Source organism: Molothrus aeneus, chromosome 6 (genome assembly GCF_037042795.1).
Source record: "Molothrus aeneus isolate 106 chromosome 6, BPBGC_Maene_1.0, whole genome shotgun sequence".
Classification (NCBI taxonomy): domain Eukaryota; kingdom Metazoa; phylum Chordata; class Aves; order Passeriformes; family Icteridae; genus Molothrus; species Molothrus aeneus.
The window spans coordinates 47,462,142-47,482,526 of NC_089651.1; the positions used below are offsets into that span (position 1 = coordinate 47,462,142).

At 40.3% G+C, this 20,385-nt stretch overlaps 1 protein-coding gene across 3 annotated transcripts in view; it reads right to left on the minus strand.

The window, feature by feature from the left end:
• BTBD7 (BTB domain containing 7) overlaps positions 1 to 20,385 on the minus strand; it is a 52,104-nt gene that overhangs the window by 10,097 nt on the left and 21,622 nt on the right. Inside the window, exons 3-9 of one of the 3 annotated variants that reach the window (XM_066552465.1) lie at positions 16,587 to 17,666; positions 7,475 to 7,683; positions 6,308 to 6,383; positions 3,890 to 4,050; positions 3,468 to 3,611; positions 3,126 to 3,239; positions 1,323 to 1,512 (exon numbers count right to left, since the gene is read on the minus strand). In XM_066552465.1, the coding sequence (XP_066408562.1) occupies positions 1,323 to 1,512; positions 3,126 to 3,239; positions 3,468 to 3,611; positions 3,890 to 4,050; positions 6,308 to 6,383; positions 7,475 to 7,683; positions 16,587 to 17,666 (1,974 nt within the window). Of the gene's footprint in view, positions 1 to 1,322; positions 1,513 to 3,041; positions 3,240 to 3,467; positions 3,612 to 3,889; positions 4,051 to 6,307; positions 6,384 to 7,474; positions 7,684 to 16,586; positions 17,667 to 20,385 lie in introns of those variants that run through there. The other 2 variants (XM_066552463.1, XM_066552464.1) reach the window with 2 other exon arrangements.

Consider the following 20,385-nt stretch of genomic DNA (forward strand, 5'->3'; position numbering starts at 1 on the left):
TTCTTTGGAAATTAGGATTGAGCAAAGTGTTATCAAAGTCCTATCTTATATGAAATACTTTGTATTCAATTAATGCTAAGTATATTTACACTTTTCTAGAGAGGGAAGTCCAAGTACTATAATGCATTGCTGAGATGCCACAGTTTTGCTGAGGGCTCCAGATTGCTAAACAAACAATTGGTACTTTTATCAAATTTGTCAAAAATAAGTTCTCAGAAGCTCATTTTCAGCTTTATCAAGTTTCTTCCTAGACTACAAGAAGCAAACAGATCAAAACCATTCTACAAAATTTCCTAGAAATCTTAGAACTAAACAGTGTTTCAAATATTCCTAACACTTCAAATTAAATTCCTCTTGCAGCAATTTCAATCCATTACTTTGGTCCTGGGTCTAGACTGTAAGAATAGTTTATCTACTTCCTTTCAACATAGCTGACTGAAGAGAGACCTAATTGATATATAAAGAGCTTATAAAATGGGGAATGCCATAGGCACAGCATTTTCTTCACTGAATTAAAATTTAATCTTGGTCATTTAGCTATCTAATCCTGCCCTCCAAAATATCCACTGACCCTGCCAACTTGTCATCAGTTGCAAGCTTTGACAGTGTCTTCTCTATGCACATTGAGTATTAATGGGACAGGGGAAAGGCAGGAAGAGCTAGATGCTTTAGGAACCTCACTAGATAAATTCTTCCAGTCTGACACCTAAAGTTCATATGCATAAATGACAAAATACATTTAGTACATATTTTCCTGGCTTGCCTATGGGGAATGTCACACCAATCATCCTGAAGTCAGGAGAGGCCATATTTACTTGAGCTTATAAAAATGCACTCTGACACATTCTTCCACAAGGAATTAAGATGGTTTGGCTTCAAAGCTAAAGCGGATTTGGTAAATTGAAGTAAATGTGTTTTGAATTCTCATTTCCAGTACTTTTCTGGCATACTGAGTTCAGCTGATTTCCTTACAAGTTATGTTCTCTGGCTTTTGATTTTTGAAAGAACTTTTCCAGACTCAAAGATCTTACCTATATTGGACAACTGGTTTGTAGAAAACTGAGAACCCTATAGAAAATTATGAGAATAGAGAGCCATGCACCAGCAAGTCTTCTACCGTGTTTAACCCGTCCAAGGGTTTGGTGTCCATCTAGTTACTCTGCCATCCAAAACCAGTTAATGTCTTTAGGGCAGACCAAAGCAGAAGGACTATTCCTGGTGCAGAACTAGTCTCCGAGGAAATGATGAATTCAACAACTGACACTCACTCCACCCCACACTCCCAGGAGCTGCCTGGGCACAGGACACAATCGGGAGCTCACCTGGGATCTCGTTGGCTATAACTGAGGGAGGGCTGCTCTGGTTGGTGCTGACTTGCTGGTGGGTGATGACGTGGCAGCACTGCGGCACCGCGTTGTTCACCATGTACAGCGTGTCGGGCACGTTGGACATCCGCACCATGCGCAGGCGCACCAGGTCCGTCTGCTCCACCATCATCTCATCCAGCACCGACTGCAACGACAGCACCACAGCCTCGTGAGGGCACTGCACACACCCAGTGCCACTGCTGCCAGCACAGCCCCAGCCACACAAGGGCTGCTCCACCATCATCTCATCCAGCACCGACTGCAACGACAGCACCACAGCCCCGTGAGGGCACCGCACACACCCAGTGCCACTGCTGCCAGCACAGCCCCAGCCACACAAGGCTGGCTGTGTCCACACCAGAGTAACTTTGTCAGGCCACAAACAACTTCTGGCTTTTTAACAGCATTTTCTATTCCATTTTCCAGGCATGATCATAGCTGGGTTTGAGCTAAGAGCAGGCAGGAGAATAGTTTGGGAAGGATGCTTTGTTTACTTCTCCTGTCAGATTAGAACTGACCTTCTCGAGACCAGACCCTCTGGACTTCGGACAATTACTGCCTATGAGTCTCAACTTTCTGTGCCATTGAGTAGAAGGCACTAGCCTGAAAATGAAACATGTTTTTCTCAGACATCTAAAGAACAGAAATGGATTTAGACCTACACTTTGAAGATTCTTAATTAAGATCAAATGAACTTATCTCAAAAAATGGTAGGTTAGCAGGGGAGTAAAAAAAAAAAACAAAAACCCACCACTCATTCCCAATTTTTTCATTTTACAATAATTAAACTATCTACAGGAGGAGTACCAGAGACTACATTTGAGAGTCCTCTCTCTAAGGTAAAAAAGCCTTAAAATGATTTTAAAATACTAGCAGCATAATATGAAACCAGTACGAACAAGCAGGAATTCTGACAGGGGTATGGGTGTTGTAAGAATGCACTTTTTACTTTGGATAAATACTAAAGCACTCCCATAGCATACACTTGAAAACTAAGAATCAAAGCTTTTATCATGTTTTTGTTAGTTTTAGCAATCCAAGATACAAAGAGAACATTTTAACCAGCTAGCCTTCTTTTGCTATTTTAGTGCCACTTGGTGCTCTCTAACTGCTGTGCCCAAAATGCAAAGCAGTTTTCTTCCCTTCCCTCACAGAGGATATCAACAACATCTTGTATCTTTAAAAAACTTTTCTCTCCTAGATAGAGGGCAAGAACTCCAAATTCACCAGAGCAGATGTCAGAGTCTGTAGTGATGTGGATGTGCACAGCTTCACTGAACCCTCTTGGTCTGTTGTCACCTGCACTGCTGGGACTCAAAGCTCTCAATTCAAGTCAGAGTCACCTGAAGTGGTGGCATTGGTCAGCGACACAAAAGGCTCCCATTCTGTCCAACAGAACGTGGCACATTCCTGCCCCACACACCACCTCCACCCTGCCACCAAACATCAGCACCAGAGATGCTACAGGATCTTCAGCTTGACAGTGCCCATGCAAGAAATTAAATAGGGAAGTGACTGCTTGAGAGGGAAACAAAGATGGAAACAAATTCATTCAAATCGGACACAGGATATTTATTCCATTTTGCGGAGGATCACAAGATTTTGGGTATGTTCTGATTTAAACAAGGTGATGAAATATCAGTCCTCTGCCGAGTGGAATAGCAGTTCCCCACCCAGCTCTGGTGGGAGCTGGGGAGCCTGAAAGAGCTGGCACCAAGGTTGCTGACTAGCTGCAGACTGGGACTCTCAGGCTCTCACCTTGCCATCCGCCTGCCAGGAGGGCTGCCGAGGAGCTGGGCCGGCAAACTGGCTGGAAACCAGGGAGGTTTCCCTCACAACGTTGCTTTGTTTCCGGTGGAATTTCATCAAGATCTGTCTCGCAAACATTTCAATTTCGACAAAAAAAAATTTTGTTGAAATTTTTCTGACCAGTTCTAGAGACTTGAGCCTGATGATCAATCTTGTAAGTCTTGTTAAACTGAAAATGTTAGTATTTTAGGCCAGTACATGTAAAGAGACAAAACATCCCAAAATCTTTCCCTGTTTACAGAACCCCCTGATGACTCCAAGCTGAGAACAGTCAAGGGTTGCTGATATTACCTTAGCCTCCTCCACATATGGTGAGAACAGTCTTGGCCGCACATATATTCCAGCATTTTTTTGCCGCAGCCAGGCATTTGACTTTCCACCTTCTGAAGTTGGTAGCATGTCTGAAGGAGGAGTACTAATCAGGCCTCTCTTCATCTTTAAGAATCAAGAAAGAGTTTTACGGGTTTTTAAATATTAATATGGTAAAAGCTTGCAATAAATGCATTCTTTACAGTTTTAGCCTTTTGATAGATTTAAAGAACACAAAACCTAACCAGAAAAACAGTGTTACACATCTATTACTCTCTATGATAACATTTTAGAAGTTCATCCTTAAAATAAACAAATGAAACCAACATCCACCAAAGGAAAAAACCCTCACACCTGAACACTGTAACATGCAGAGATGTATTTGTATGAGACTACTGACTTACTGCATCACTCAGTACTTCACTGTTCATGGGTAAGATGTGCTCAATGCGGACAAAAGGTAAAAGTGGAGACAGGATCTCCCTCAGCTCTTCAATGTCAAGATCTCTCCTCTTCACACCTCTTTTATTCACACTGTGAGCAGTACCACTGAGTAAATTAGGCTCTGTGGGAAGGAACAAGACATGCTAAGTTTTCATCAGAAAGTTTAGAGAGGATAGCGGGAGGTACAGGGCTTACCTTACAGGGGAGGTTAAAGAAAAGGAAGGAAAATTCTCATTTTATACCTGTAGGGCTCATCAGCACGGTTCCACAAAACTAACAACTGAACAGGGCACTTTGGTGCTATGGTCCAGCTGACAGGGTGGTGGATTGGTCAAAGGTTGGACTCCATGATCCTGGAGGTCTTTTCCAACCTAAATGATTCTATGATTCTACCTCATGCCTTAAAATCTTGTATGAAGCATCCACAGAGACAGGTTCAGTTTATACCAGCACGGGTCATTGGCACAGCTGCCAGCTTCAAAGTGTAAGCCAGGCAGAAAACACAAACATAGCATTTGCCATAAATATTTGGAAAGCTCTATTAAGAGCTATGCCATGAGAGCAGTAAAGCAGTTGCACTTCCCTGCTAGCAGTTCTCCCAAGGACTCTCCTGTAGCTCCTCTGCCTCTCCCCAGCAGTTTTCAAAGACACTTTCTATCAATTAAGTTCACTTTCTATCAATTAAGAAGAGTCCTGAGGGATACATTATTCTAGCTTTCTTGTGTAACCCACCTCAGTAACATGGCGTCAAGCCCTCTCAAATTGATCTCATGGTCACAGGACACCTATTTGTAGCAGAAGTGACATCCTCCTGGACACAGCAAGATGACCTTGCAGCCCACATGTGTATTTTAGGTATTGTACCCAACCTGCATGTGACTGACTAGCTTCCCTCTTTGAGGAAACCTGTCAAACATACCCACCCTGCCTCGGTACATGCAGCTAAAGTTTTGGCCACAGCTCCTTACATTCTCTAATGCTTTGTGACACCATCACACATTCAGAGCTGCAATACAAGGAGTGTCACTGAGGAATTTAAATGAAATTACTAGACTAAATCTGGCCCCAGTCTGACAGAATTTGGCGTCACCATTATTTCTGCTTTTGCTTATTGTGTTTTCTCTTGATCCCAGATAAGAGATGTAAGCTGTTTACTTAATGAATGCCAGAGCAAGAAACTGTGCAGTGATCCCAAAGGAGCAGCTTCTGCACCAGCCCAGGTCTGTTACTGTTTAACTGGCTCCATTATGTTCCAATGTGCCCTGGGACAAACACTGGGGAAATCCTGTTTTGGAAATAGGTAAATACTTACTCAGGACACTAAAAACACATCCTTTAAGTAACTTTTTGTTGCATTTCATAAAACATGTCCATGACAAAGCAGTTGTATTGCAAGCAGTGACAGTGGATTTCAAAAGCATGGCCAGCCTTCCCAAGGCAGTAGTTACACCAGTACTGCTCTGTTTTCACTCAGGTAGGTTCTTCCCTTTCTGCTCCTCTTGTGGCACTATGTGATTGACACTTGGTAGTGCAGATGAACTACAAGATCCTTGCATTTGTTATTTGGGACATACATGTTTAACCTACTTCCCATATCTAACATGTGCAAGACTGCCCTTGAAGTTACCACTGTAGCAATAATGTGCATCTAGGCTCATAAAAATACATTTATATCTACTTTAGGGAAAACACTGGTGCCACTTGTTGGCTTGTTTCTCACAACCACAGATTCCTGTCAGAGACACACACTCAAACTGAAGTGAAAGGCTGACACAGTAAACTAAGAGTAAGACTACCGTGAGAAGCCTGCATTACAAGATACCACAGGGGGCTTTCATTTGATGAATTAATTACAAGAAAAATAATTCTGAGACAACAGGAAACCAACAAGATTTCAAAATCAGACAGTCATAGAGGTTGAAAGGACCTCTAGAAGTCTGCATCAGTCACCACCAATGTCCACACCTCCCAGGTAAGGTACAACACATTGCCCTTCACTGCATCCAGCTGGGCAACCTGTGCCAGTGTCTCACCACCTGCAGAGTTTCTTGTATTTCAGTTGGTGCCTCACTGCCTCTCATCGTGTCCTGGGTGCCAAGAGGAAAGTGCTGCTCTATTTTCTTTGCTTCCTGCCATCAAATATTTATAGACTCTGCTAAGATCCCCTCTAAGCCTTTTCTTCTTCAAGCAAATAATCCCATCTCTCTCAGAATGCTGTGTTCTCATTTTAGATAACAAAACCTTTAAAGAAAGCAAGAGCATTCGCTTTGTTTTGACTATAGACAAAGTAGATTAATTTTCCCTAAGACTCACCAAATAGAACTGCCATAAATTTTGTTTTATTTGGTTTAGTACTGCACGGTTTAAAGGATCCTCACCTCGATCTGCTATCCTCTTCATCAACTGGTGTTCTCCCCATTTAATCAGATATTTCAGAATATCTTGTTCACTTGCCTGTAGAAAGAGGAAGTCAGTAATCTGTGTATGCTTAATATCACATGCCCACACACACACAAAAATAAAATAAATCACAGGTCTTTTACAGGTCTAAAGAAGCACAGTTGTACCTAAGCATGAAGTATTTGCACTTTATGATCTGCTTACCACTTTCTCCTCATATTTTAAGCTGTACTACAGGTATATCACACCATGATTTCTAGATTCATATTACTTACTGAATCCCTATGAAGAGGATGTTTTGTACAGAAGGAAAAGTTTTATTTAGTATGGAAACTTACAGCTGTAAAGTTTGAATTACTAAATTTAATTAAAAGGGGTAGTTCTACCTCTGGGCATTTCAAGCTTTTGTTTAACATTACAAATTCAGCAATATAAGCTCTCATGGAAGATCAACAGTACTGTTAATTGTAATTTCTGAAATGCTTCAAGTTAACAAAAGTTTTAATAAAATACTTTAAATAATCTCTAGCACTTAATCCTTTACAAAAAAGTAAGATTGAGATGAATGCATTAAAAAAATCTAGTAATCTTTAAGCTGTTAAGGGGTGGTCATCATTATAAAGCTATCTCCTCTGAAGAGCAGTGGCAGCAAAAATCCAGAATCTGTTGGCCAGTACAGTTCTCTCTCCCTAAAACCACACAATCACTGAAGGCAAGTGACCAAAAAAAGAAAAAAAATTGTGCAATACTTTCTAGTTTATTAGCTCCCACTGCCCCAAATTAGCATGTGTTGTTACAGCAAAACTACTTCCATCATGTAATTTTATAAATCTCTTAAACAGGCAAGGCAAATATTGGATTCAGAAATGCTTTGTTTAAAATAATTTCCATGCATTTATAAACTATTATTAGACTTCTAAGCAACAGCATATACCACATTTGGGTTGTGTTACAATCCAAGAACAAAACAATTTTCTTAATCACTATTTCCATTTAATTTTTTGACATATTACAGAAGGAGTGCTTAGTGTGTACAAGCCCTCTTGAGCCTACAATTTAAAATCAACTCCTGCCAAGCATCTCCAATAATGGTAGAACACATCCTGCTAGTTCTACAGGAGAGCTGTATCTGCACTGCAGGTTACCTGCAGATAGTCAGACTGGATGGCTGTGAGCAGGTGGTCCTTGCTGAGCTCGTAGAACACCTCTGAAGTCATGACCTGGGTGAACTCCTCACAGAGGAAATGCAGCGCCTGCCGATGCACCCACTTGGAACCGTAGGGCTGAGAGCTCCACTTCAGAATGGCAATCAAGGTGTCCAGGGAGATGCTCTCAGCAATAATATCTTCACAACCTACCAAACAAGGGCAGCAATCAACAGTGTTGTTACAGAGGCACTTCCCACTGAAGGAACAATACATGTGGCTAAATCTGTAGTAGAAAGGGTTATGTACACTCAGTGAGAGTAAAGACAGGTGCCCTACAAAACAAGGTTGTGTTTTGACTAGAAGTACAATCATTTTAAGTTTATGATTCCAACTATACAGTTATTCACTTTTTTAAGGCACATGAAGCATCATGGCTGCTGGCACACCTGGATAAACAACTGGAAAGCTAGTTCAACCCATTCAGAACCCCCTTTGGTTATCTGAGTGTTTAACACATTTTAACATTGAGAATTTGAGTCACTATTGCTCCCAGCAGATTCACAGAAACCCATGAAGTGTAACAAAGGTGGGATTTTTGCCTGTATCACTTTGGTCATGGACCCTCCTGAGACAGACCATGCAGAGGAGAAGAAACACAAGCTGTAACAGTGCTGGTACTCAGCTACTCAGTACAGGATGAGGGCAGCAAAGCATCATTTTCTGACTCACAGAAAAGGCAGGAAGCAGTGGATGGCTGCTCCAGGCCACCACAATGGCCTCAACATCCAGCAAGGCACAGAGGGTGCCAGGACAGGGAGCACAGTCTCTGACATGGAAGAAGAAGGGAGGCAGATGTATGAGAGTCTGCTACAGTTTCTTCCTACCCACTGCTTTGTTAGGATTTACTCTTTCATAAAGTACACATCTTCTGAAGGACAGAGAGCATTTCTGAAGGGAAATGGAGCTGGTTTGGAAGAAATGAGGAAAGACTTGCTGTGGGAGGGCTGAAAACATGGGAACTTGGGACTAAGGAGTTAAGACAGATGATACCACAACGTTGATAACTTGAAGCTTCCAATAGCACTTTGCTGATTTCATCTGTACATTTGGTTTAGCACAAAGATAGCAATTTAAAGAAAAAAATTCTCAGAATTATACATTCCAGTCTCAACCCACTACAGCCACAAAATTACAGTTGTGTTTATGCCTATAAGAGGAGCCTAGAGAGTTCAGAGCTACATGTCTACACTGCAATTTTACTTCTTATACATCATCATTTTTCTCTCCGTTTCAAAGATACCTAAAAACTAAACTTCCTTTAGGGATGTGTATCGCATTACTGAGCTCTCAAAATGTTGAGTAAAAAGTGTTTAGCACAGTAATCTCAGCCCTAGTCAAGACAAAGACAGGTCTCCTGATGCTATACATTTTGGCACTGGCTGCATACAGATAAAACACACTAGCAGTAATTCACAGAAATAAAAGAAAAATCTTACTTTTCTACATAGGGGAGCATACAGACTATATTAATATATACAGAATATATGTTCATTCCATTTCCATCATAATAATGTGAAAGCTATGGAGTAGGTAGTAACAAGTGAACAAGCTTCTTCAAGTAGGAGGGAACTTGTCAAAGAAGCTACTACTTAAGAAGTAAAGTCACTAAAATGGGAATTTAAACAGGAGGGCTAAGAAGGTAGTAGAAAGCACAGTTTAAACATGAGACTGGTTATAAATTTACCTGTTCTATTAGACACATATATTTGTACCCAATGCTAGAACAACCATAATGTGGTAATTGTAAGAACAATACTCTACCAATAAAATTTTCTAAGCTTTTCAGGAAGATGCCTGAATGTATACACAATTTTGGACACAATCTTTATTAAATTTCTAAACCAATTTATAAGAGTAGTGTCTGTCCCCCAACAGTAATGCATTTTACACCAGTTCATATTTAAACCAAACTTTCCTTAACAAGCAGCTGGATGATTTTTTTTCAAATGTGTGATTCACCCAAGAAAAGGAAGAATGAATGCAGCCACTGACAGAAGGGCTACCCAAAGCACACACATTTGTGACCCATGCAGCACATGCAGCTTTACACTGTGCATCCCCAGACAGACTCTCCATTTCCTCCTGACAAAAGAGGTGAGTGGTGAGTCAGGTTTCAACACAACTGCTTTGTCCTTCACCATTTTCATACTGAAATAGTATGGCACTTCTCAGAGCCACCTATCTCTGTGAGGTAACATACTGTCATTACTAATGCTAGTAAGGACAGATGCCTCACTGTAGATACTGACCTCTAACCTGCATGGAAGCACTGGCCTTAAGTGAGCAGGGCACAGGTAACAAAGCTGGGCTGGAGTCACTTGGAACATCACTCCAGTCATCACCAGCACAGGTAAGAGGAGAAGATGAGAACTGTTCTGAAATACATTCCCTGGGCTAAGGTACAGGTTAGTGAAACTGCCCCCTCTAGAAGATGGAATTCCCCAGATTCCTAGAGGATGAAATCTTAAATCTTAAAAAGTTCTGGTCAAGAATCTGAGAAACAGCCTTAAACAAACAAACAGTAAGCAACTGAACCATCCAAAACCCAACTTGTCATCAAAAAAAGCTCAAAATACTTCCGCCTATGTCAGAAACATAGAGTAAATAAAGTCTGAAGCTTTCCACTTCAGGATCCATTTTTATCCAAACAGCAAAGGGCTGACATTGCATTTAACTTTGTCATGTGAGTCTCTCTCAGCTTTCCTTTTGGGGCTCAAGAAAGGAAAATGTTAAGTTAGCAGCAAACCTGGCACATGAAAGAAAGCGGTGACTAGTTGCAATTTGCTTAAGAGAGGAGTTTGACTCCCATGAATAAGAAACAAAATAGTTTGAAACCATTATTTAGGGTCATCTGCACTCAGCCTTCCCCTGCTAAACCCTAACACAATTTTTTGCATGCAATTATTCTGCTTGCATGCAAGCTGACTTCAGCAGAAACTGCATTCCCCTGAACTCTACACATCACACATAAGGACTGCTCCATTTCCAAGGCAGTAAACGCACACACTGAAATCAGTCACCAGGAAACTCAAACTACAAGAGCAGAGACTTATCTTAAAATTGATGCCATTCCTAATATTTCATCTGACATTTATTTTTGAAGTAAAGATGCCTGCCCCCTGAAAAGACACCAGAAATGCAGTTCCAAAGATCTGAGCAACACCAATTTATAGAAACAGTTCACAAGCTCAGTCTCAATTCTTCTGTCAAGTTCAATTATTGCACAACTAACAATAATATGACATCAGGTGAAAAGCTCACTAAGGATGACTAGCAAATGAAACACTTGTCTTCCCGAGTAATTTTAGCCATGGGTCAGAAGTGTGGGATTATTAAAAGTATTTCTTCTGAAGTAAGCATACGGTAATAATTAAAGTGTTTTTTGAGCTTTTAAATAAATTGGGGCAACACAATTCTAGCTATGGAGGGAATCCAACTTCCTTTCTTCTTTGGCAGAGGTTTTTTCTGCTTTAACAATCAGCCACTTGGCAAAAAAAGTAGTCATCTAATAGCCACAATATTGCTCTTCACAGTGGAACAGAGCATTTTTTCCTGTGAATATTATTTTTTAATACTCAGGCAGCAACAACCAGCCCAAGATCCATTTGCTGTGTCCCACAAGCTCCTGGGACCATTACTATCCTTCAGAGATTCAACCTAGAATCTACAAAAGGGAAAGATAACTGTCTCATTTTGCACAAATGATGCTATTCCATGCACTCCTTTTGCTGGATGCCAATGGAGCCTTCCTACCATCAGGTCCTGGCTGCTTCTGCAGTTCTCTCCCAAATGCAGCCCCACAGTCCCCCAGACAGAAACAGCTTGAGGCCATGTTTAGCAGTCTAGCTAATGGCTTGGGATCAGGACAGTTGACAGACCTACTGAAGACAAGTCAACTGCCTTCAATAATTAGCACAAGTAGCATTAAGCAAACCTTTTACTAGAAAACTGTTAGCTTGATTTAACTCATTCTGTTGTGAAGATTTTCCCCCTAAACTTGTGCACACCAGTGGAGCTAATGAAAAAAAAGTAGTAAGAATTCATCTTAACACTGAACTGAAATCTAGAAGTTATTAAATGCTTTTTAAGTTTGTCACATTAGGAGAGACCATGCTGGCAATCACAGGAACCATAGTTTTTGAATGTGTATTTAATACTGCTACCATGGGATCCCTGGCATTTCAGCCCTCCTAAAACCAAGAGTACTTTTGATGTCAGGCAACATCTGTTTCTAGATCAAACAACATACTACTGAATGTAGCAGAACTTCCAAAAAAGCTTCTAAGTTCTTCTACTTGTCAAGAGTAAACTCAACACCTAAAATAAAAGCAAAGTAAAGCAAAGTCGGAAATCGAGGGCTTTATTGTCAAGTCTTACTTTAGAAAACTTCTTTGAATCAGGTGACAGAAAAGGTTCCCAGGCAAAACTATTTCATAAGGTCCCAGTATCACAGCAAAACATTCTGTACCTGCACCTTAGTGGGACTACTCATGCATCAGGGCCAAGATGCAGTAAAGGATTCATATATGTAATACAGCTATCTAATAAAACTAATATGCCTGAAATCAAACTTCCCTGCAACAGCAGGGCAGTCCTGTAAGACTGGAAGTGGGGAGTATTTTAACAATGTGTGATGAAGAGGACTAGGGAACTGATTTCATTTTAGTAACTGTATCACAGAAGAGCAAGGGATAAGTGATATTAAACCAAATCTTTGTGAATCAATGTGTTAAAATAATTGTACCAGTACAGTTGAGAGAGGGCAGCAAGGTAGCATGAAGACAGAAAAACTGCAGAAACAGAGGGCAGAAACAGGCAGGCAGAGCACAGAAACATCCCACTAAGGGATATGCTCCAACCTCCTGGAGAGAGCTCTGCTGCTCACAGCCTCTGTGAAAGCCCTGAAGAGTTTCACTTCTGACAGTAAAAATTACCAGAGCACCCCTAAGAGCAGCATCAGTCCTATTAGGTACAAATGGGTTTCAGTATGATCAGCTCTATTGACCAGATATGCTTGCTGATTAGTTCATTGAAAAATTCATTTCAGTTTCTCTTGAATGATAAGTGAGAATCCTCAGCTAAAACAAATCAAGATGAAGGTAGAGGAAATTCTAGATAAAGGTTGTCCTGCTTTACTTGGATGGTAAAGATTCATTGCACATACTCATCACAGTTTTCACCATAGGGAAATTACCTATTAAATCACAATAGTCAGAAAAAGGAGTATCACTGTGTTAGGAATGGGAAAATTTCCATGGAAATAGTCAAAGCTGAATCATCTGCTGAAACTGAAGAAAAATTACAACATCTGGATACTTAGAAAGGTCCCTGAAGACAAATCAAACTAAAATCTGTTGAAAATAAAAACAGCTGATCAGAAGCTTTAAAATACATCAATTTCACTTGACACTCAGTTACAAACACCCACGCAAAACTGAGTGGAAGTGAGAAAAATGAACTGGAAAGAGAGCCCAGACTTAACATAATAAGCCCAAAATATTTTCCACGAAACCAGGGAGACAAGCCTTCACAAGTTCACAATTGGGCAGCAGGAGTGAACTGAAACAAAAAACTTCAGCCGAGGGTGTGGAAATCTAGAGAAGAAACTTAAGACATCAGCTACTGCAAAAGCCAGCTGATGGGATCAGTCAGTACTTGGGGAGAACTGGACACCTGCTGCACCACAGAGTGGAAAAACACTGCCAGAGATCCAGGCTAAGAGATGTCAGGAGAACTGCCTGCTCAGTGACCTCCAACACCTACACAATGCTGTCTCTTCCCCATCACTCTGCATAACACCCAGAAGTCAGATGTTTGAGTGACAGCTTCCAGCACAGAAATCTCCTAGAAATCAGGGAATAGGATGGACACTACTGAAATTAAGATCTCCCATCTACCTCATGTTAGGTATCATATAAATGAGGACAAGATGCTACAATTAAGTCAGAAACAAGAACAGTGGTCATGACCAAAGCACATCTTTAAGTGATCTCAGTCATGGGCAGGCACATAGTTTTCCCTGACCAAATAAGCTTCCTTTTAATTTTGATTATAAGATTATACCAGAACAGTTCTTCCATGTCTGCACAGTACCAGTGACCTAAACATGAACTCTGCAAATTAAGTATGAAACTATTAGATTCTGATTCCACTGGCATATACACAGTGCTTACTACTTTCTCCTGCAGCTAGGGAATGCAGCACCAATTTGTAAAATCCTAATTAGGTGAAGTTAACATCTAGAATTTCAATATCTGAAGGAGTGCCAAACCTACATTTTTTAGTATTTGATAATTTAACAGATTTCAACACTTGCTGATTTTACTGCATTTCTCCCCTGTGTGTAACAACAGCCCCACCCCTCAATCTCACTACTTTTGCAGTCAGAAAGGGATTTACTATGGAAAAAACCTCTGAATGCCACTACATCCCTCTACCTGCTCCCTATGACCACCCTCAAAACACTACAGCTCCAGTTCATCCAGAGGGCCACAACACGAGCCTGCACTGCTGCACTCTCGGGCTCCAGCCACTCAAGTGTGCTGCTGGAGTGAAGCCCAGTGCAGCTCCTGCTGCTGCCTGAATTATTATTCTCCTAGAGGTAGTACTGGGGACAACTTCCAGGAAAAAGCAGAGATCTTGTTACCATTGACTCATGGGATATACATTCCAGAGCAGCACCGTTCTGCAGTGCATTACTGAAAAGAGTGCCAGTTTAGGACATGCTGATCCAAGTGAGCTCAACTTGAAGTGAGCAGAAACAAACTCAACACCAAATAAAACATCAGCTCATTTTTCAGTATTTACTAACATATAGATAGGAAAATGGCTTTTATTTTCTAAGTTTACCTAAGTTTCTCTTGCAAGTTCTCTATCTGTCATTGCTTTTCTGCTTTGCTATAACTGACACTGCTACATCAGAGCACCTCCAGATCACAATTGTTCCAGTTTAAGTTTCCATTCTGAGGAAAAGAATTGCACCCTCTTCATTTATGAAACAATGCATAATTATTCAGTGCCTCACTGAGGGTTTCATTCACTATTTAATTCTCTCATTAGTATTCCCTGACCACGTTAAATCCTTTTAGCACACACCAAAATTGATAAACTCCATCACCTCTTTAATTTCAACCCATTTTCCTTTCTGGCTTTCAGCTGATCTACAGAGTTGTTTTCAAGTACTATTAGCTTGTGCATATCACATAGAAATTAACTTAATACCATAGTCCAACTGTAGTGAAACTTCTTGTCCCTTCTGAAACATACTGAGAAGGAAACAACAGAAATAAGAAATACGCAGATAGAGAAGAGAGGATTTGAAGGAGTGCCATGATGTTAATCAAAGTACTGGAGAACTTAGCCTACAAGGAAAGACTGAAGGAAGTTAGGTCTCTTCTCCCTCAAGAACAGGTGGCTTAGGGGACCTTGTCACAGTATTCCCAGACCCTGAGCTACTGTAGGGCAGCTATAAGGAGGACAGGGGTTCTCTTCTCTAAAGAAGCCACATGAAGGGGCAGCAGGTGTAAATTGCACTGGAAAACATCTCAACAAAAACTGTTTTTGCAATGGGAACAGTCACTTCACCAGGACAATCTCCCCAGGGACACACCACTGGTGGTTTTCAAGAAGTGATTGGACAGAATGCTGGACAATCTCACCTAAGCTCACTTTCTCACTCGGATAGGTTGGATCCCATGATCTTTTGAGGCCCTTTCTAACCTGGGCTGCTCTGTGACTGGATGACTCTGAGCCTAAGAACAGCCCAATTGCATCCTGTAGCATGTTGCCTCAGAAAACACAGCCCCTTTGATCTGTGCCAGTTTTATTGTAGTACAATTATTTCAACTTTCAGCGCAATCTGAAAATTAGTTTCCTAATGTCAAACTCCACAGGAACTACAGTAGTTCTATTAGTTTCTCATATCCTTATCACTCTCAGTTTCATGTAACTATTAGGAGAACTCATTAAAAATATGACCCCTTCCTGCAGTGCTTATACCGCCCTTTCCTGTCCACTCTTTATCAAGTTTCCTATTTTACTCAGAACTACTTTATAGCTTACAATATAAGGTTTCAATCTTATCAAACTTAATTTGACAGCTAGAAGTTATGGATGTACAGACCTACTGTAAAAAGTTACTTTTGTTAAAAAAATTAAACTAATTTAAACAAATTTAAAGAAATTATGTTGCTGATATATCAGTGAGTTCCATTTTCCCTTTCTCAGCTCAAAAGTGAAATTCTTATTCCCCATCAGCAAGGCCTGAAGCAATTCTCAAGCTTCATTATACATCATATGGCCACCAAATAGCTCAAACACCAACAGGCAAAACCTCAGGCAAAGCTGCTGCCACCACAAGAAGCACCTTTTGTGCACTGATCAGTGCTCGGACACCTCACCTGAGACTGCAGTAATTCAGCTCAGGAGGTTGTATGTAATCAAGATTTGAATGATCTTCAACAATAATGGAAGTAGTAAAACTTCCTAAACTTTATGTCTGAAAATACTGACTGACCCTGCCTTCAGGTCTGTTTATAGACAGGCAGACATTAAAGACCTAAGATTACTGCAATTAGGCTGTTTAAGTTTTCCTTCCAACAGAAAGACTGCAGGGTTGGTGTCTTTGACACAAACTACAGAAATAGTAATTCAAATTTACTGCCCCGTTATGTATATGGACACTTTGTAACAACTCTAAATATTTCCTCCTCTTAGCAAGGATCTCTCTGTAGTTTACACCCAGAAAATGGATTACAGAAAGCAGATAAGCATTAGAAATATCAAGACCAGTTATACTATATTATAAAGATAAAATTAACATGCTTTGCATGCTTCAACAGTGATGAACCATACAACTACATCTCTTGCATGGCATTTCTTCTGTCCCTAGAAAATAGATGCATTATTGCAACTTACAGATGGAAAACAAATTCCATTTCTAAAGGAACTGTCTGGCTACTGACAGCTGACAATGGGCATCCCTACACTGCAAAATTAGTAAAAATTGTTCTAATAAGGTCATATATTCTACGAGGACAGTATTACATACCTTGTGCAAGCATGTTAAACTCCAAGAACAGTGCTATGTGATAAAGTTCCATGGCTTCTTCAGCCCTCGTCATGTTTAGTTTTCCTGCTACAAGAGCCTGAACTTCACTTAAACTGCCCACCGAAGGACTGGAGTGCAAAACGGAGAGGTCTACCACATCTGTATACATACAGTTCAAAATGACCTTAGCATATTTTTTTGGTATGATAGATTCATCCAATATAATTCTAGTTGGAGTCCGTAGAGTTCGGTCTGTGATTTCTTCACCAGTTCGTATCCTTCTCTGCAGCAAGTGGCGGAAAAAGGGAGATCGTGACGAAATAATAGCTTTGTGAGCTCTGAGCTCTTCATCTAGACAGTTCTGACTTCCACCAAAAGTTTCAACCAAGTCAGAGTTGGATGAAAAGCTAAGAACCACATCGTAGTAGCACATATAATCAAACAGGGCACGCATGTCAACATCTAAGGAATTTGGTGTTCCAAATTCTTCACTAAGCTGCACAAGAATATCAACATTTTGGAATCTCGAATCCTCCATTCCAAACTCGCCCGTATAAAGGTAGTGTAACAAAGCAGAAAACATAGGCATATCTATGCCAGCTGTGTTAATATCCATTATTATTTCTGCCCCATACTCTGGTGAGGAAGAAAGCAGCGTCTTAAAAAATGGACATCTTGCCGCCAATATCGCACGATGCACAGGAAAACAAGTTTCTTGAAATATTAAGTCTACATCGGTACAATATTTGTATTGATAAAGTTCAGCCATGTCTTTTTGTAGCGTCCTGGCTTCTGGTCTTGCCAAATTAGCTTGTAGATAAAGTTCCTTTAAGGCTGATGTTCCTTCGTATTCCTCTACTAACGCATTAACATCTCTGACATCCCAGCCTGAGAGGAGCTCCCGCATCTGCTTGGCATGGTCGGCAGATCGGCTCGATTTCCGACGCTTAATGAATTTCTTTTTGAGGGTGGCAAGGCCAGAGGTTTTCTTTTTCTTGTCTTGAGGTTTCTCGTGGCCATGGTCAAGGCTATACAGCTTTGATTCACAGCCAAAACCTTGATGAGAGTAGGATGATGTCCCTAAAGGCAAAAAGAAAAATAGAACACATTTATTCTTTATATTTAAAAGGAAGGTCCATAACACCTAAATACTCCATCAATGATTCTGAAAGTTATACAGATAATTTCAAAACTGAAGCCTTTTCTGGCCATTAAGAACACAGCTTTTTATTTGCATCTACAAAGTTTGTAGTTTGCTGGGTTTCAGGGTGTTTTGGTTTGGTTTTTAATGTTTGGTTTTTTTTGCTTGGTTGGGTTTTTAAAAAAACATATTCAATTTTAAGAACCAAGCAGTGCCAGTTGATGTAGCTCTATAGCATATGGTACACTTACCTAAGCAGGAAGAGAATACTGCAATTGTAACAGTAGAAGTGTAATTGTATTGACCTTTTCTAAACCTAATATCTCAGTGAAATACTAGCAATCCCCCCTTCAAAGTGTTTTCAAATTCTGTTTGAAATTAAGCATCACTAAAACAACAGACACATACCTGGTATCAGATAGCTACAGTCACAACAAAAAAAGAGAGAACACAGTACCAAAACACTCAGGAATTATTTTCAGAGATAATTCAGAAAGAAAAGTAGAAATCCTGTCATGCAATAATCAAGGAATGCCAAAGTCAGACACATAAAATGGGTTCCTTTCCACAGAACTACAAATACTCATTTGTGCATCACACCATCAAAAAGAATATGGAGAATGGAATTTTTACTGTATTATTGAAGATTTCCTGTAAACAGAGCATTATACAATTAAAGTATACATATATTTATTTTTCTTCTCAAAAATAATTTATAGGGAAATTATACTCGGAACTGATAGCAATTCAGTGAGGAAAAAAGGAATCTGCATTTCAACAAGTAATGGAAAACCAAAGTAGCGTTTTAGGAAAAAAAAAGAGTTAAAAAACCACAGCTTTAATGTGAGAGTCACACTTCTGTTTAAGGGTTATTTTCTAATTTAAGTTTATTTACAGAGCTTTCACTCTAAGCCAGACAGTGAAGTATAATAAAGCCTCTGTTCTGGCCTTATTATCGAGCAGTGCAAGATGGCCCAGGAGCGCAGTCCTCAGGGAGAAGGGCACCCAAAGCTGGGCTAGCTCGTGGTCATCGCTGCAGGCTACGCTTCAGCAAGCCTGGTGATTGCCAGCTCCATAGTGGTATCAGCTCTCTCAGGATCTCAGCTCTTAGCCTGCTAGGTAGGGAGCCCTTGGCTTGAGGCTGCAGCAGACGGTCGAGAGGAGAAGGAGCGCCTTGGGTTCCACAGCGATGTTTACTGGAGGGGAGGCCATGAAGGTTCCAATGACAGCTCTTCTGTCAAATGGGCTAAAGTAGGCCCCTTTTATAGGGTTTAGGGGGATCCAAACTTGACCAATAGCAAGGGCTAGGTAACATAGCCTATAGGGTTACAGTGATAAGCTTTGGGGCAGAGATCAGAGAGACAGGAACTTATTTTGCTGTCTCAGCAGTTCCTACTGTTCAATTCGCCATGGGGCCTTACCCAGCTCCATGGGGTTTGCTACAGCAAAGAACCTCAGACGTGACAAGAAAAGAGAAAAGGAAGTACACAAATCAAGCTCCCACTTCTGAACCAAAGAAGAATGAGAAGAAAAGATTTGCAAATGCTACACAGATCAATAACAATCACAGGTTCATCTGAAATAGTATTTGTCTGTTTTCTCTCAGGAATAGTTCATGTTTCTGTTAGTACACTTGTGCAGCTTCACTACTTATTGCCAAAGATTAAAAAGCCCATCCTAAAACCAGAGCTTTTGGGGCCTTTTACAATGTGTTCTAGAACTGCAGTCTCACAGCTCCACCTGTAAGAGGCAGATTTGCTGTGATGCTGTTTTGAGATGCTGTTTTGATAGTGATGTTATGGCCCAGTCTGACAAAACACAGGGCATTTAGTTACCATGTAATTTCAAGTATTTCTCGAACTTTGAAAGACACAGGAGTAATTCAAAGCTGTATTTGAGACTAAGGCAGCTGTAGCAACCTAAAAGTTCTGTAAATTGTTTTATTGTTTAAGCCTCAGTAACTAAATAACTTACACAGTGGCTTTTATGTCAAGCTAATTAAAACTCCCACAAATCATGCAATGCAGTGGTTTTATGATTCTTCTATTAGTAAAAACTTTGAGAAAGAACTTGGTTTTATTTGAGGAAAGAAATCTAACCATTTTATCCAAGTTTAAAATTTGCTTGATCAGGCAACATGTTATTAATAATATTGAAATTTCAAGAAGTGAAAAGAATATCAATTTAAATGAAAATAATAGGAGTAACTCAAGACAACTTCAAAAAAGAGGTTGCAAAATCCACCATAAAAAATCCTTCCACATGCTATACTAAATATGACAATGGAAAAGTAGAGCTTCAGCCTCCTGCTGAAAGAGACAAGTGTAGAATTCCTCCTTCACTGAAAGCGGTACATTTCACAATAGAAGTATAACTACACTTTGGTCACTCTATAATGACAGATTCTCTTGCCAGAGAACATGCCAGCTCATTTCTATTTGAAGTACGTTGGATTCTAATGGCAAATTTGAGTGCAGAACATTCTCTAACATTCCACTAAAGGAAAACTAGGACACGGCAAGTCTCAATTTCCTTCTTCCTAAAGGCTGCTGTGAGGTATTACTTGCACATGAATCACCACAAAATACTAAAACACCATTCAAACCTTTGTGTACCCTGAGCTACTTAAAAGATTTAACTCTGGATGTACTGCAAACA